We start from the raw sequence: 18,040 nt of genomic DNA, 5'->3' as shown, positions 1-18,040 counted from the left end.
AAAAGATCACACTGCCTGATTTGATCAAATGTGATCAAATTGGCTCTGATACCAATGTTACAGGATACTTGATCCTGTTGTCAACTTTGTGACAGATTACAGAATGAAGAAGAAGAAGAAGAAGAAGAAGAAGAAGAAGAAGAAGAAGAAGAAGAAGAAGATAGCTTGCACCAGAAGAAAGAAGAAGAAGATTCAGAAACAGAAGAAGAGAAGAAGAGAATTAAGAAAGGAGAATTTAGAGAGAGAAGTTGTAATATATTTCATGAATGAATCGTAGCTTACATCATTTGTTTATATACTACAATTCCTGTTAGTTAGCTTGAAAAACAAGTAACTCAAGCCACAGATTGCATAACAGAATTCAGTTGCAACAATAACAGGAAGTCAATGCTAAATAGTAAAGTCAACGTATTGACTTCTAAGCCTTGACTTAGGTACAATTTCCCTTAGCATATAACTCGTTTAACACTTGTTGAAGCTCGTGTTAAGAAGAATAATCCATATATAATAAGGAAATGGGAGGATGACTTAGATATATGATTGGTGTGTTACTCCGTCTATCACCAATTGGTTTTAGGATGTAATTCTGCCAGTCTTATATGTGATCAAATTCTCCTCTGACATAGGACTCGACTTGGCCCGTTGAGATCTATAACTAATTAAACTAGTTTGTTTGAGTGTTTGCTGCAATAGTTCAATTCTCAAACTCAATACTATTACTCCATAGTTGAGAATTTTCACCATACATCCAATATATTGTAACTTGCAAGAGTTGCAACTGCTTCATAAAAATTAATGAACAACAACAAATACATGGAAGAAGCAAATGTATGTCTTCCAATCAACCAATATGAGCTCGATCTGAATGATTATAAACTTATTATTTATTAATACAACATTTGTAATTTTATTTTGTACAAAGAATAATAATTTACGGTTTACATTGAATTCTTGAATCCAATTTCCTGTACATTTTGTACGGAATCTCCATATATTTGGCTGTTTGCAATACTAATCAGTACTTCAACTTGTGTCCTTCGTCCAACATTTTTAAGAGTGCCTCAAAAAATACTATGTACTGTACTCGGTAACACACTCCTGCTCAACTTCCCTTTCTTAATTAGGGCTCTAAATCAAAACCTTTTTTCTTTTTCTTTTTGACGGATCAAAACTTGAAATTCTCCTTCAAATAGTAAACAATCTCTTGCTGCAATATCATAAAAATCAAAGAAAATTTCCCAAGTCAATATCATTATTATGTCCGTGATAAGTCTGTCAAGTCAAGATAAGTTCAGATAAACACGTATTTGACATTTTAGCGTAATTTGTAAGTTGGGAAAAGCTTACAAGGAGAGATAGGAGAACACATCCGGCTGCACCAGGAAATAACGCGTACCAATAATTTAGTCCATGAAGCTTCGCTCCATCAATAAACAATAATGGCAAACTTGCAGCTACACATACATACAATTACACTAATTAGATAAACCTTTTAGTTTCAATTGGCCCTTCAATTTTTTCGTTTAAGTTACACTTAATTAGTTCGACGACTTGGAATATATCAGACCATCTTTTACAAGAATTTTGACGTGCAAAAATCAAACTTACAAAGCATATATAGAAGTATAAATTACCAGGAGGGTGAGTAGATTTGGTGTAAATCATGAAGGCAATGGAAGCGGCAAGGGAAGCACCCCTGGAAAGCCAACCTGGTCCCAAGAGTGTGAATGCTATGACTCCTATTGCTGCACACCCTATTTGTGCCATGAACATGTTGTATTTCTGCACCAATTTTAATTGTCCCTGAGTAATTAGTATGAATAATACTCCCTATCTTAATTACTAAAACTGATCTAAACCTAATTCAGCTTAGTAGGTTACAAGTTACCTGTTTGAAATATACAAACTTTTAGGAAAGACGGCATAACGGTTAGACCACTTTTATGCACTGGAACCAATTAGTTATAACTAATTAGTTAACCACTGAAACCAATTAGTTAAGTCTGAAATTCAATTAGTTAAGCAACGAAATCAATTAGTTAAGCACTTAACCAATTAGTTAAACAATGAAACTGATTAGTTAAGCAATGAGATCAATTAGTTAAGATTTTATGAGTTTTAGTTAATAATAAGTTTGTTCAAAATTAATAACTATTCGACTCATAAATTTATCTATTTGTCTTTATACCTTAACTATTTTGTTATTCAATTAGTTATGTTTTACACCAGTTTAGTTAATACCAAAAAAATGGTATAACAGTTAGACGGTCTTACACAAAAGTTTCTGATTGAAATATCTATAGTGAACTTTGTACCGTGTCGTTATTCACCTAATTTTTGCTTAATTGAACTTATTAGAACTTGTTTAAGTTATATATTATGCTCGGGTACCTTTAATCAACCATTATGTGAACTTATCTGAATATATATCTAACTCTAGCTTTATCTAAACTTATATATAATAACTGAAGTAAGTGAAATACAATGAATAGAACATGCATGGCCTAATTTGCTAAGGTACTCGGTATATTTCTTCAACTTTAAGCCGTATTCAAATCAATTAACTCGTATTTACTACCGGAATATACAATTATCTCTATTACATTGTATCGGAGTATCAAACTTTACATGTTTATAGGGAAACCAACCTATTTGTACGTATCTTAACTCATTTTATCTGAAATTTTTTATTTGTATACGAAAATGTTTGAAAAAAACTTATTTTCTCTGAACTTACTTTCTTTGAGTTGGTTTTATCTAAAACAAGTCAAAATAAGTCAAACAAAACAGAGATGTTGTTTCACATCAAACATTTGGAAGAATTTGACAAAATGATAAACTAGCTACACTACAATAAATTGTATTATTAACGACGGGAAATCCCGTCGCGAAAGGCCAATAATCGTTGATTAACGACGGGATTTCCTGTCGCGAACCCGTCATAAAAGGGGGCCGTCGTTAATAGAAATCCCGTCGTAAATCCGTCGTAAGCCCGTCGTAAAAGACATTTGCGACGGTTATTCCCGTCATTGTTTGGTTGTTAGCCCCGTCGCAAAAGGCTTTTGCGACGGGATTTTTGACCCCGTCGTAATTAGGTTGTCGTTAAAGATACAAATTCTTGTAGTGCTAGTACTCACATTTGGAAGAATTTGGCAATAATTGTAAAGAATTGGAAGAAAGATCTTTAGCCACACAAAAACAATGGTAAAGAATAAAAGAACATGATCATATAATTCATATCATATGGTCAATTTATAATTATATTGGATAAAAATGGGTCCCAAAGCAATATAATTGAACCAATCACATAATAGTAAATGTTGAGATAGGAGTAGGGTACAATGGTACATACCCTTGCAGCTGGAGATTTAGGAGTGATGAATAAAACAGCACAAACAGCCCCTAATGGCGCTATCGTCATTGATAATCCTTTTGGTGCTAGCAATTGGTCCACCTTACCCAACATTGCCATTCCCGCAAATGCCCCTATTTTTTTAAAAAGATTCAATAATTTACTCATTTGTTAGTTTAGGTAGCATAATTGATAATTAAATACATAAAGGGAAACAAAATTATCATTATTTATGAGGGTGGAAATTATGATTTAATTTAACGCTCTTTTGGTTTACATACGAGCACAATTGAAAAGAAGTAGAATTTTCGTCTAGAATTGAATTGTTTTCTAGAGTAAAATTAGTTTGACCGGCTATAACAGACAGATATAATTTTGAATTTTAAAATGAGTTTGCTTTCCACTAAATAGAGAAAATTGACCAAAATAAATTTTCAGGTGTGAGTGAAGTTTCCTAAAGATGTCCCCTTTTGTACCACTCTTTCTTACTTTTTGAGTAGGTTTTCTATAAACCGTCATACGCATAAGACTGATGTTATCATTAAAACATACAATTGTGCAATAAAAAAGTATAACTATTTGATTAATTATATTAATTACTGAACATAACTATTTAATTAAATTGTATAACTATTTGGTAAGATGTTGATTATATACATAAGAGCGTTATATAGTAGTAATACTATTTGTGCTAAGTATGCAAGTAAGGAGTGCGTGACATGAAGAATAGCTAAAGAATTCTCGGCTAGGCCCTCTTTCTAAGTCAAAATTGGAGAATTTTCAAAATTTACTACTACTCCTTAACTATATTCTATCTATAGAAATCTCTATTTACATGATGTTTTTATATAGTCACCAAATTTAGTGATTTGGATATTAATAATTGAATCTATATAAAACCCTTAAAAATATGGGCTAAAATGTTCCTAAAATCAATGAAGAAAAAAAAAACAAAGAAAAAAGGAGTATTGTGTTCCATACTTCCATATCATGTTATTTTCTTCTGGCAAATGTTGTTTCATTTTTTGTTCATAAACTATTCAAATCGTATACGACCTTCGTTTCATAAAGTTCTTCACGCTTTGAAAAATGTGTTCAAAAATCAAAATTTTGACCATAAATTCTCACTATTATATCGATCAAAAATTATCATGAGATATCTTGTTAGATTCGTTTCAAAATGTATTTTATAAATATCAATTTTTTATAATTTTTTTCCATATAGAATTGGATATAATAATGGTCAAACATTGCACCGGAACCCGTGCAAATAGTAAGTGTAAAGATTTTTTTGAAACAGAGGTATTATATACATTTGTAGATCATACTAATTCTTTTTTTTCTTTTTTTTGAGGGGCATTATATTCAACATATACTTGGTATTATACTGGATCCAGTGCATAGGCACAAATAGATAACTAGGTAATTTGTTATCTTATTAGATATACTCCTAGAGTATGAATGTATGCAATGTTTTAGGTATTCCCCTCGAATAGAACGTCTCCTTAAATGTAGTAAAATCGTCTTATAAAAAAAATCTAAAAATGAAATAAAAGGAACATATATATATATATACATACCAAGAGAAGGCCATAGAACATCACTAAGAGAAGGAGAAGGAGTAGCTTTATCAGGTGACCAAGTATCAAACAAAGGTGCGTTCACATTAGTCGAAGAAGAAGCTATCACGGTACTAAAACACCGCCTTCTCTTAGGAAAACTCGTAAACAATACACCCGATGATCCTCCATTACTATTACTCAAGTTCACATATTGTTTAATGTTCTTCCTGTTTAGAATCTTCGAGGGAGGAAACAATGGAGAAAATATGAGGTTTTTAGAACATTGGATTTGCATTTTTAGATCTTTAATTTAAGAAAAACAAGTTGTTGTTCTTGTTTGTCGTGAGAAAAAATTGATAAAAATAGTGAAATGGACCGACAATTGAGAATTATTAAAGGGAAAAAAAGGGGTAGAATGGGAGGAACTCTTGAAGAGGATGAAGAGTCAAAATGATGGCATATTAACAATAATAATGTGGCTATACGGTTGTCTGTCCAGCTCATGCATGCATTTTTTCTATCTTTGTTATGTGACTTGGCATCCTAGTGTACATGCGTGGACTTCCACCTTGGACGTTCCTAAATAGTCCTTTTAGACACTTGATTGGTAGGCAAACGGGTCGGGCCAGGTCTATTCAGGTCAGGTTAATTTCGGATATATATTGAAGAATTAACTTGTGTGGGAAATGAACTATAATTTGTTTCAATTACATTTGATTTAAGTCGGGTTGATAGATGTTGGATCTGTTTCGAGTAATTCGGTTTTGGGGTTTGGGACGAGTATGACATAATCCGGTCTATTTATGCACGAGGCAACTTTGCATAATATAATTCTGCGTATATTTGAAAATTAACTTATTACGGGAAACTAATTCATTTCAATTACTTTCGATTTCTGTCAAGTCATTCCAGGCTCGATATATTTCAGGTTATCAAATTTCAATATGAGCGGGTTCAATTAATATGATCATATCTATTTATATTTGAGCCAATTTCGGGTCATCTATTTTCTGGTATGAGTAGGATAATTCAAGTCAAGTAAGTTTTACCATGTCTAAAGCTGATCAACACTTTAATCTTTTCTCATTGGCTCAACCCTAACTCTCTAGTGTTAGATTTTCCTTATCTTTGTAATAATGTCAAATGCTTGTCCATATTTCCGGGCATTGTTATTTTTTTTTATACTCTTTAGGCATGTTAACCTGTGTGTGTGACTCAGTGCCAATTTAGATGAAATGCTATGTTTTCTCTCTCTAGATTTTAGTTGTATTCGAAATAAACTTCTACTATAATGCATGAATGAATGAAATTTTCCCTCATATATTCAAGTTTTGTTGTTAGACCAATTTTTATAGATGGCTTGCCCTTGTCGCCAATATGCAATAGGGTCCGATCCATTTCAACAGCGAAACCCTACGTGAATTTGTATCATTAATGACAACTCAATAATAACGAGTTAAAATTTCCGTCGTAAAAGCCACAGTCTAACAACCAAATCAAGACGGGAATAACCGTCGCAAATGCCTTTTTACGACGGGCTAACAACAAGATTTTCCATCAATAACGGCCCTCTTTTATGATAGGTTTGCGATAAGAAATCCCGCCATTATTGGCCTTTAACGACGGGATTTTTCCTGTCGTTAATAATACAGTTTCTTGTAGTGAAATCACTTTTGACCACGTAAAAGCTCAAGCATATTCCATCCTAAAATTAATTAATTGTGGTTGGAGTTGTCCAATTTTTATTTTTTAAAAAATTCAATTGAGGAATAAATCGAAAGATAGAGATGTCCAATTATGTAACTTGAAGAAAAGATTTGTCATATTCTATTAGCAAATGTTGTTTTACTCCGTATCTAATCTTTAACCTTCATCGTCCAATAGTTTTCATCCTCATGATTTCCAATAGTTGAATAATGCTCAAGACTGTACAAGGAATCAATAGCCGTCAAACAAAACAACTACACATAAACTAATACTATTAGAAAAGATGCTAAAGGATCATTTGACACTTGATCAATTTGTTAATCAAACAATTTAGCACGAAGCACAAACCTCAACCCAGTTGTGTCTCTGCATGTTGGGAAGACCAATTTATATTGTATTATTGTACTTTCTCCGTTTTTTTATAATCGCATTATTTCCAGTTTCACACTATTCAAGCAGTCTCTTTCGACAGTCTCTTACGATTTATACATAAGCAATTCTGCAGTCATGTGAGTACTTATTAGACTCGTCTCTGTGTATTGACATGCATGAAACTCCAAATGTTGTGGTCATGTGGGATCTTCCTCCGCTTGTTTTTATAATCTCATCATTTACACTTTTACACGGTTCACAAAATCCTTTTTTTTTTGATAATGTTAAGTACTACTTCCTCCGTTTCAAAAAGATCTTCACAGTTACTATTTGCACGAACTCCAATGCAATATTTAACTACTAATATATCCAATTTCGTATGTGAAAAAATTATAAAAAATTGATATTATGAAAATACATACCGAGACCAATCTGACAAAATCTTACATGTAATGTTTTGATGTATATAATGGTGAGAATTTACGGTCAAAGTTTTTATACTTTGGACACATTTTCCAAAGCGTAAAGAACTTTCAGAAACGGAGGTAGTACTACGTATAATTTATACATAGGTAATTATAGTAATGCGAATCTTGTTAGATTCGTTTTGATGCATATATTTACAAAATATCAATGATTAAAGTTAAGCGTGAAACTCCAAATGGTACAATAATATTAAAGAACAACTTATGGTGTATTTGTTTATGAAGTAAGCATATACTATATGGGAATTTGTACGAATTGCAGGGAATAAAGATTTGATCAAAGGTTCCTAAATTTAAACCATACGAATTATTCAAGAGACGATATATATATGCCCCTAGTTAGATATCAGAAGTTCAGTTGACTTTGACATCATTTATTATGCCTCACTAATCTTACTTGTGTTGTCATCATAATTAATAATTGACTTTATGGGTGCTAATGTCAATATTGTTAAGAACGTATACTAACAAAGAGTATCATTTGGAACCAAGAAAACCGTTTGTAGGTCACTGGCGATGACTTAGTGATGAAAGACAATTCTCGAATTGTAAAGACTCAAAAAAACCTTGATTCAACAAAATTAGTTTTTGTAAAAAATCAACTAAAATGTTATTTAAGAACAGAAGTAAATGGTTCTAACCATCTAATATGCCTATCGGAGACTCATAGCGTATATAGGAAGCGTCTGGATCTCTAACCTTTCGGAACCAGAAAAATTCCAGACTTCTAAACTTCCAAACTTCCTTATACCACCATTGGACACATCCCTCAAAATTTTAAGAGTTTACAAAAACAGGCCCCGTAATCTCCAAATTTTGGTAAAAAATGGTGTATTATGGCCTTCACAACCTGGTGCCATCCACCAGTCATGGAACTGGAGGGATAAGGGTCCCGACCCGGTAGATGCTTTTTTTTTTTAATGGTGAACCGCAGAGGTGATCTTAGTTTGAACTATGCTATATTGCTATGAATTTTAGTTTTTAATTATTTTTGTTTACTATTTTAGTTGTTAAGTATTCTGAATTTTAGTTTTTAAGTACGGCATTGTGAAACAATGACAAAATCTTAAATTATGCTGGGAGAGGGAGACCTTTCAGATTCTTCAACTTCTTAGCTGAAAAGATCCTTATCGAATTATTAAAGGTTCGATATTAACGGATAGGCAGATGTCTGGTCTCGGTTAAGCCCGACGATCCCCGCCGCTGAGGTGCTCAGTTGAATCCTTAACCTTGATAATTTGGACTTTGCGGACCTGAAAAAGGTTAGAGATTCAGATGTGTTCCCGTATGGTTCCCCGAACGATGCTTAGAACCATCCAACTCGCCTCTTAAATGGCATTTTGCCAATTTTCTCAAAAGCGTATGTTATTGAATCAAGGCGACTCAACGCCTTTAATTGACCAAATATATAGTGTGTGTGTTTATGATTCCAAACTTCCTTACATCCCATCAGACACATCCCTCGATATATTAAGAATTTTCAGGACCGGTTCTTAGAATCTCCAATTTATGGTCAAAAACTGTATTACGAGTATATAATATAATGCATCATTTTGAACCACGTTTAGAGATTTTCAAGATATGGTCTCGAAAACACAAAATTTGGGAGAATGTATCTAACCTCGTATAAGGTTGTTTGGAACAATAAACACCTATTAGTTGGTTACTTAAAGGCTCAAAATCACCTTCATTCAAGAACATGAATTTTGCAACAAAACAAGTCAAAATAACATTTAAATAGATGGTTCTAACCAACCAATACATCTCACTGTATCTCAAGAGATATATGAAAAGCATCCGGGTCTCTAACCTCTCAAGGTACGGAAATTCACAATATTCTCTTAACGTTATTTAAATCTTAGCTAGATTCTTCAAGTTGTACGTGTAATTTTCTTTCCTAAATATGAATTTTTCAACAAAACAAACAAACAAAAATTGATCAACAACTTCTGAAATGAAGAGATTGAGTGAAATAATACTTTAGAATATTTCATTCACTACTTGGGCTAGTAATTGGGCTTCATTGCTGTGCTTTCTTCATTACACATCACTCAACACACTGAGATCTAGACCCATTATTGCCCAATATCAAGATGGATAACAAGCTTCGGATAATTCACCTTCCTTTTTCCTCCTCAATGACCTCAACTAATTTGAAGAAAATATATGAATAGCAGAAATTCTGGGCATTCAATAAACTTTTCTGGTGAAAATTCTCGAGAATTTGATTTGATATTCATTTGTGTCGTAACCGATTTATCCTGGATGTTGTACCTGGATAGTCATTCTCTACTGTTTTCGGTTTACAGTAGCCTTGTGAAACCATTACTACAAAATCTACATGATATGAACCTGTATCATGCAGTATCAGTATCGGAACCAGGTTGAACAGAAAACGGAGAAAACCTCACCGGTCGGCCAGTCGGGTAATGGAAGATCAATTTTGACGGCTCAATAATGGCCAGCTCAAAGTGGGTCGCCATGTCCAATAAGAACCCTATTAACATGACCCATTGGGCTATCCTATCCAATAACCAGGTCTACTACTGATGATTCTTCAGGCAAGTTCTTACAGGAATGAGTCGAAATCAATTGCGTACTTCACCCCTACCCATTGTTTCTTCAAGACTTTCCCTTCATACTGGTAATGGTAACAGAAAGAACTCCACAAGAAGAGAACTCATACAGACATACAGTGAATGAATGAAGCTTTGATCATGGAATATTACTCAAATGACAGTAACTCTTTTCATATACAGAACCCCAAGGCAGGATTGCAACTTACACTAAGACAGCTAAGACCACATAGATTTCATGGTCAACTGTCATTTACGAATAATCTGATTGAGACTCATAGAAATCACTAGGGCAAGGAGACATGACCTCTTGTTCTAGAACCTGCAAAACCTCGTTCATCGATGGCCTATGCTCAGGATCTGCATCAGTGCATCGGGATACTAGATCGAGTACTGCCTCTGCTGCTTCTGGATCCACATCACGGCACCTTTTATCTACTATATCCTCTAATTTGTTGTCTTTCAGTAGTGTGTTCATCTGCAGATTTTCGAGTAGTTTTTCCGTTATGACCCTTTAATCAAGTTGGTGAAAATAAATTTGATTTTTCACTTGTAATTGAAACTTACCCAACCAACAACATTTAAGCCTTTCTGAACAAAACATGGATCAGTTGGTCTTTTTCCTGTCACAATCTCCAACAGAAGAACACCAAAGCTGTAAACATCTGACTTCTCTGTCGCTCTTCCACTTTGCAAATACTCTGCACATTGAGTGCACATATTTGGATTACATATTTAAATTGTTATAAACATACTCTTAAGACTTTAATCTTAGAATATCAGTTTCGAGAAATAGAAATTCAGACAAGTTTCAGAAGGCTCAGATAAGGGCTACAGAACTTAAATTTACCTCTAAAATAAGTTCAGACAAATTCCAATAAGTTCAGAAACATGTTCGGGGTAAAAGGAATCAAGCCTTATACCTTAAAAGCTGGTGCCTTTTACAGTGAATGGCATTTTACGTGACATGCAGCAAGATGGATAGAAATACCACGTCATCATCTTCCATAGTATAAGTATTAAGTAATTTGGATTGTACATGCATATTCATTTCTAATGCAATGTTTTAGTTTGGAAGATAATTTTCTGGTGTATGGTTTATGGTACAATTTATAACGATATCCCAAATATCCGTGTTCTGATTAATGGGTACCAATAAACGTGAAAGACACGACAAGTAAATAAGAAAGACGTACCAGGTGCCAAGTACCCAAAAGTACCAGCAACAACAGTTGTAACATGGGCTTCTTCATCTTTTAAAAGCTTTGCAAGACCAAAATCAGACACATGCGGCTCCATATTTTCATCAAGAAGTATATTGCTTGATTTTATGTCACGATGTACTACCCTTGGGCAGCAGTCATGATGGAGGTATGCTAACCCACGAGCAGAGCCAAGGGCTATCTTCAAACGACAACTCCAGCTTATAACTTCGTTACTATAACCTTGTTCTGTCAATAGCAATCAGACATTAAGAATCATCAGATATATATTCAAACACTACTTGCTAATTATTACAAGATATCTATATAATTTGTTTTTCTGATATTTACCAAAGAAAACTTTTCCTTTGTTAAAGTAAATATTTACCATGTAACACATCATCAAGGCTGCCCATGCCCAAATAATCATAAATGAGAAGCTTCGAAGTTGGCAGTCTACAATAGCCTCTCAAGTTTACTAAGTTAATGTGCTTGATGCTGCCCAAAATCTCCAATTCCCGCTCAAATACTTGATCGGATCCTTCACGAGTGCGATCAATCCTTTTAACAGCAAATGTGCCACAGTCATTCATTACCATTCTGTACACAGTTCCAAATCCTCCCGAACCCACAACATCTTCTTCATCGAGAGCCTCCAGCTTTTCAATGATCTCAAATGAGGGATATGGAAGATCGCCATGGAAAGTGATGAGCTTGGTTCCTGTTCCCGAAAGAGAAAGGGTTCAAGTATTACAAAAAAAAACGATGGAACTACACCATAAAATCTTACAAAAATGTATATGTAAATCCTACCTGCTTCAGGTTCAACTTGCTTCTTGACTTCTGTGTATTTCTTAGCAGCTCTTTCTTTCTTTGATACTGACCAAACCCATAGGAGTGCAATGACCACTAAAAGAGCTATTCCTAGCATGGACATTGCCCCAATCAACAATCCCTTGACATAATGAGATGACCGCTTACTTGGACCTGGCAAATGAATAGAAGATACACTAAACTCAGAAAATCTGTTATTGATAACTCTATTAAAGATAAGAAAATCAAATTCATGTAATTATTGACTGCCAAGGATGTTGCTTACCTGCAGCTTGATCACTCTCTGCATGAGGTAAGACTGCAGGGAATCCAAGTGAAGTCCGGCATGGTTTATGCACTTGTCTCCCACAAAGGTCCAAATTACCAATAAATCTGTTGCAGGGAAAGGAGGATTTAGATTATAGAACATGAAAAGGTACTGAATCATATAGCAACAGTTCATTTTAGCCAAAGTCTGCATGACCCGTGATGCTAAATAAAGGTCATACAAACGAATTGTAGAATACTATATGACTATTAATATTCATGGAGCATATATGGAAAGAAAAAGTTCATTTCATATGAAGGGGAAACCCAAAATCAAGTGATGAGGATGACCTTGGAGCCAACACAAAATGGTACCAAATGAATGCACTGACCAAGAAAAATAAAGGTTGATGAAATAGCAAAAATTGAAATGGTATAGTAGTGTTAATTTGCTAATCAATAATCTGAGATTAACAAAATCACGCATGATATTCGAGTTAGATGAGTTTCAGAAATCGTTTATCTTGTGGTATTTCTTCCTAATGATTTCTTCTTTTTCCTGTTATCTTCTGCAATTGGGTATCCAATTTTAGGTATTGACTATTGAGAGTTGTGATTTGTGAAATGTCCACAATGACCAATGCAACAAAAAACGATAAATGGTAGTAAACATTGTAGCTTACCGTCACCACAAGATAAAAAATAATTTTATTTTTGCTTCCACAAAAAGAGCGAGGAAAAGAACGTGGTTTACTTAGTAAGAGGGCCCTATTCATTGTTATACTTTTTTGGTGAAATGATTTCTTTGCAAGGAGAAATGGTGGTGTAAGAGTTCCAACCAGCAACTTTTGTGCAAGAAGTATATGCAAATACAGGTGAATCAGGAGACACCAGACTTTTCTAATTTCAACCAACAAGCTCATGTCCAACATGAGTCAACTATTAACCAACTGCATGAATATGGAACGAAATGAACTAAACGTGGAATATTCGTATTGAAATCAAAAGTAATTTGTTAACAATGAGCTTCATATTGTAGAAAAACTGAAAAAATAATACTCAGGAACAAAGGGACCATGAGTTCACATAAGCAGGCTTGAAAGCACGCGCCAGTTGAGGCACAGCTGTGCATGGGTTCCAGAAAGTCGTATTTCGAGGGTCCTTAAAGAGATTTATAAGTTTCAAGTTGTTCACTCTAAATTCACATAATAACTTTGCGAATTGACTTAGTTTGTATTTGATGTGTACTAACTGAGTTGATATTCTGGTAAAATCTCTTTTCTTTTCCAAATGGAGGAGTATACCCATTAGCTAGAGTTTAGCTGAACTCAAATGTGATTGTAATGTTGCGATTAACCCCCGATCCTACAAATTTATTGAGCTGTCAATTCTTCTTGTTGGATTGTGCTTGAACAACATTACTTAACTTAAGTGGGTATTGAATCTTATTCTAGATTTAAAAGGAAAGTTGAATTCTTTTCTCAAGAGTATCTGAACAAGGGCAGGTTAATTCTATTATGAGAATAAGATTGTGGGGAATTGTATTGACATTAGGTTGGAAGTTTCAACTGTAATTCATTCCATGAAAAATCATGATGATAGTATAAAGACCTGTAAACAAAAAAGTCTATCATTTTCAGATAAGAATAATTGGAATCTTTAGGTTGCATGCATATGTCCACTAAAAATATCTTCATAATTTGGGTAGGGATAAATAATTGCATAGTGACGCATTGGCAGGAAGTAGCCAGGGACGGAGGGACCTTAGCTCTAGAATTTTCATCCGCTGGTATTTGATTTCCACATTCCTATAATTTGTTATGTTTTGTATTTCACAATTAGGTTACGAGTTTCATCATTTCATTTATACTAGCTCAGTTACTTGCAATCAAGGATAACTACTCCCTAGTACTTAATTATACCTTCCAAGTAAATACCATTATTCCCCATACTTCCTAGTGCTAGCTATAACTGTGACGCAAACTTGTGGTATACAACATAAAATCACTAACATCCGAGAAATTTTATTTGGTTTTGCAGGTGAAGTGTGGACAACCTCTTGTGCTTGCTCATGAGCAACTTGCTACATTTTGTAATATTCTCCCATCAACTTTTATTTGTATAGATATGAGCATATATGCTAAATGAATGACAAACTAAACACTTCTAGCCGGAAACATAAAAGAAAAGATTGTGGCCCCCAGACCTCTAAGTCTACAGGCGATTCAGGATTGTCCTTCCTAAGAATCACAGGCTCCAATAGATAGACCAACACCAATCATAATTAACAGAAGATCAGAATTAGAGAGCTCAAGAAGAAACATAGAAGATCACAAGACATGATCTTTCACACTAGAAAGTAAATGTAATGGTCAAGAACATAACATACGATTTATTCCCAAAAGCGCTGAGAGAACCAAAATCCGGTATCTCGCCAGTGAAGAAATTTGTTGACAAGTTCCTGGAAAGTAGATATTCATGGTAAGTAGTTAGCTATCTTTTTTACCACATCAAGGTTGACAAATCATCATAACTTTCATATAAGTGGAAAATCAAATTCATTTTTCAGACACCAAAGAACTTACATATAGTGAAGCCTGGTGAGACGCCCTAGGGAGGAAGGGATAGCACCTTTCAATGAGTTGCTAGACAAATCCCTGCATCAACAGATGAAAGCATTGTAGTAATGTACAAATATACAAGTTTTGACAGCAAAAAGTATAAAGGAACAAATTGCAAGGCTATCAATTAAATGAGGAGACAGATTGATGTCTTACAGTATGTTGAGAAAAGAGAGATTTCCAATCTCAGATGGTATGCCACCCTGCAGATAGTTAGCTCTCAAGTACCTGGAATTGGATACAGATAAATAATTTAACATTTCCAGCATTTACCACAATTTATGTTGCGCGAACTCTTCATTTCACCTCAACTACTCGTAAGGAAAAATGAGCGAAAGGGAGGAGGGTTTCACTTACAATGCTTTGAGCTCGCTACAATTTGCAATTTCATGAGGAATAAAACCATGCAGACTGTTCTGATGAAGTGCCCTGATTAACCATTTCAACAACTTTAATTTCAAAAGTTATGTTAACTGAAAATAAAGAACACAAAATTCTAAATAGTAACACTCACAGTCTTTGAAGTTTAGATAGCTTCCCAATGCTTGGAGAAATTATTCCTCCAAGTTGCATGTAAGGCAAATTTCTGAAAAACCCCAACATCATAAACATCACCAAAAATAAATAAAAAGGAGAAATTGATGGGAGAAAAAATATTGACATACATAGAAATGACAGCTTGGTCCTCGGAATTACAGGAAATCCCAGTCCATAGACAAGGTGAATCATCAGTATCTCTCCAATTACCAAGGGCATTTTTGGTATCATTCAAAACATTCTTCAGTTCAAGCAAAACCATGCCTAATTACACAAATAAAAATGCAACAAATTCATAAAAGTAAATCAAAACTGAAAAAATATAACTACAGCAAGAAGAAATTAGCAAAAATAAGTACTGTAAATTTTACCATCTGGTGTGAGAGCAAGAGGGCAAATGCAGAAAAGGGTAGTCACCAAAACTGATTTTAAGATCAAAGCAAACAAATCCATTTGAAATTTCTACTTAAAGATTGAATCTTGGAACTTCAATTTGATATATCTTCACTCATTAGAGTAAAAAATGAAAATTCAAAGAAAAAAAGATTGTTTTTTTTTGGGGGGGGCTAGTAAAGTTTTGAACTTTGGACAACCATGATAACTGTGAAGAAAGAAAAGAGTAGAGTAGGCAATTGCTATCATGACAGTATATTTTCAAAAATAAAGTTAATTTTTTAAAAAAATTAAATATAAATAACCAATAAGTTAATTTAATGGGGTCTTTTTTAGCTGAGTAGTCTATGGAAATGGGTCAGTGAAATTGGAGTAAAGACACTTGGGAAGTTGTGCTTTGAAGAGAGAGAAAAATGGGTGACTGTCTCTATTTTCATTGGGTTTTTCAAATTGGCGGGATTTTTTTAATTGAGGAAATACAATTCTGTAACGTTCATATAACCCGAATGTAAATGGAGTTACTATTTGGAGTTAGATTCAAGTACTCCACTTGAAGTAGTGTAGTTTGAAATTTTAAAAGGATTAAACGTGGGAAGTGGCAAAGATTTGGAGTTTGGTGGTTGAATCTCGGATTTTTGTCTCTTTGTTGTTGTTGGTGGATAACATAAAGTTTTCGACAAAAGGGTTGTTATTCTTTTTAGTACTAGCAGGACTGTAGGACTAAAGATGGTGGTGGGCCAAACCCACGTGTCTTGGGCTGAACGGGCCCCCATCCACACCAAGCCTGCTTATTACGGAGTAGCTATTACCTGCCGGCCTGGATTGTGCTAAAATTTTCAAAAGCACGGCCCAGACACGACATAAGCCCATGTTCCCTCGGGCCAAACCGTCGTGGATAAGTCTGATTTCGCTCAATTTAACTGCCGTGTCGTGCCTTCTCGTGCTCTTCCCAAAAAATATGGTCCGGTTCCAGCTCATAACCCACAATTTTGTGCTTGTGTCGTGCCTCGGGCCTACCCGGCCAAGTGTGATCTTTAACTAGTACTCTAGTAGTGGAAGAGTTTAAGTTTACTTGAAATAACAAGGAGGTTGTTACTTGTTAGTAATCAAAACCTCAAACTCCCATAACATTGTGATGATTTTTTTGAGCAATAAGACGTGTACACTGTGTCGAGCTCAAATAGGTAGATTAAGAAAATTGGGCACAAACTGGCACAAGACGTATTAACTAGCTTTTGAGAGTTTAGCCACCCATTTGGTAATGATAGGAGTATTGCACCACACCAGATTGTTCCGACGTCGGTCCATATGATGGATATGCCTACACTATTAGGAAGTACAAATGTTTTCAAAATCACCTTGGTCAATGAATGTAAAACAAAATAACAAGACTAAGAAGTACGGAGTCACTAATATGCACCTGAAAGTTAAGCGGAATCCACTCCATGACTCTCAAGAGTTCTTGCCCAAACGTCAAGCAATCCACTCAGACCTGAAGAACCGCAAATTGCAACTGAGAATGGGCACCTCCTAATGGCATGCTGGTCTGATCCTGCTTCAAAATTCCAATTAAAAAACAGCAAACACGCACCAAAAAAGAATATACAAGTACATGAATTTAGGAAATGTCTGAGCTTCTGAGGCTTCGGTAGTTACTCTAAAAGAAACCTATCTTAAAAAAGAAAACTAGTTACTCTGAGTAGTTAATTTGGAACTTATTTGGTCTGCCATCTAGCAGTGTTTTTTTGAGGGGATAGCCGTTTAGCAGTTAAATGGCCAGCTTTTAAAAATGCTCCATGTTGTTCCGGATGCATCAGATAAGGCCACATTTGAGAGTTAGCATTCGACAGTTGAAACTAATTCCTCGAATGACAGTGAGACTGATGCATAATATGCAAGCAATGATCCCTGTATAATGAAAATGTTCCTCCCTGGAATCCAGTTAGATGGATGCACAGTCAATCAAAGTCAGAGAAAATGAAAAAACAAGGGGCTGATGAGGAGTACAAAGAGTGAAATAATTCTACAGCACCAAGATTGACTTATATGATACACTCTTTGCAAGTTTGCAATGTAAACACTTGCAGTTATTTTACCCCCAAAAGCTAAGTAATGATGTGAATAATCTAACATAGAATGTCATCTGCCACAAA

At 34.6% G+C, this 18,040-nt stretch overlaps 2 protein-coding genes across 2 annotated transcripts; both read right to left on the bottom strand.

Moving 5' to 3' along the window:
- Positions 1 to 866: 866 nt before the first annotated feature.
- Positions 867 to 5,356, bottom strand: LOC110790484 (uncharacterized). Its single transcript, XM_021995273.2, has 5 exons — positions 4,933 to 5,356; positions 3,353 to 3,486; positions 1,635 to 1,782; positions 1,348 to 1,454; positions 867 to 1,207 (listed from the first exon to the last, which is right to left on the bottom strand). The coding sequence occupies exons 1-5, from the start codon at positions 5,207 to 5,209 to the stop codon at positions 1,166 to 1,168; spliced, it is 708 nt and encodes a 235-aa protein (XP_021850965.1). The 5' UTR covers positions 5,210 to 5,356; the 3' UTR covers positions 867 to 1,165.
- Positions 5,357 to 10,169: 4,813 nt separating this feature from the next.
- Positions 10,170 to 16,228, bottom strand: LOC110790483 (LRR receptor-like serine/threonine-protein kinase FEI 2). Its single transcript, XM_021995272.2, has 13 exons — positions 15,866 to 16,228; positions 15,623 to 15,758; positions 15,472 to 15,543; positions 15,315 to 15,386; positions 15,114 to 15,185; positions 14,922 to 14,993; positions 14,726 to 14,797; positions 12,356 to 12,462; positions 12,070 to 12,243; positions 11,645 to 11,977; positions 11,251 to 11,505; positions 10,622 to 10,755; positions 10,170 to 10,532 (listed from the first exon to the last, which is right to left on the bottom strand). Exons 1-13 carry the CDS (start codon positions 15,945 to 15,947, stop codon positions 10,308 to 10,310), a joined length of 1,806 nt encoding a protein of 601 aa, XP_021850964.1. The 5' UTR covers positions 15,948 to 16,228; the 3' UTR covers positions 10,170 to 10,307.
- Between the last annotated feature and the right edge of the window lie 1,812 nt (positions 16,229 to 18,040).

The sequence above is a fragment of the Spinacia oleracea genome, chromosome 5 (genome assembly GCF_020520425.1).
Source record: "Spinacia oleracea cultivar Varoflay chromosome 5, BTI_SOV_V1, whole genome shotgun sequence".
Classification (NCBI taxonomy): domain Eukaryota; kingdom Viridiplantae; phylum Streptophyta; class Magnoliopsida; order Caryophyllales; family Amaranthaceae; genus Spinacia; species Spinacia oleracea.
Note: the sequence above shows the minus strand (reverse complement) of the source record. Positions and strands in the feature narration are given on the sequence as shown.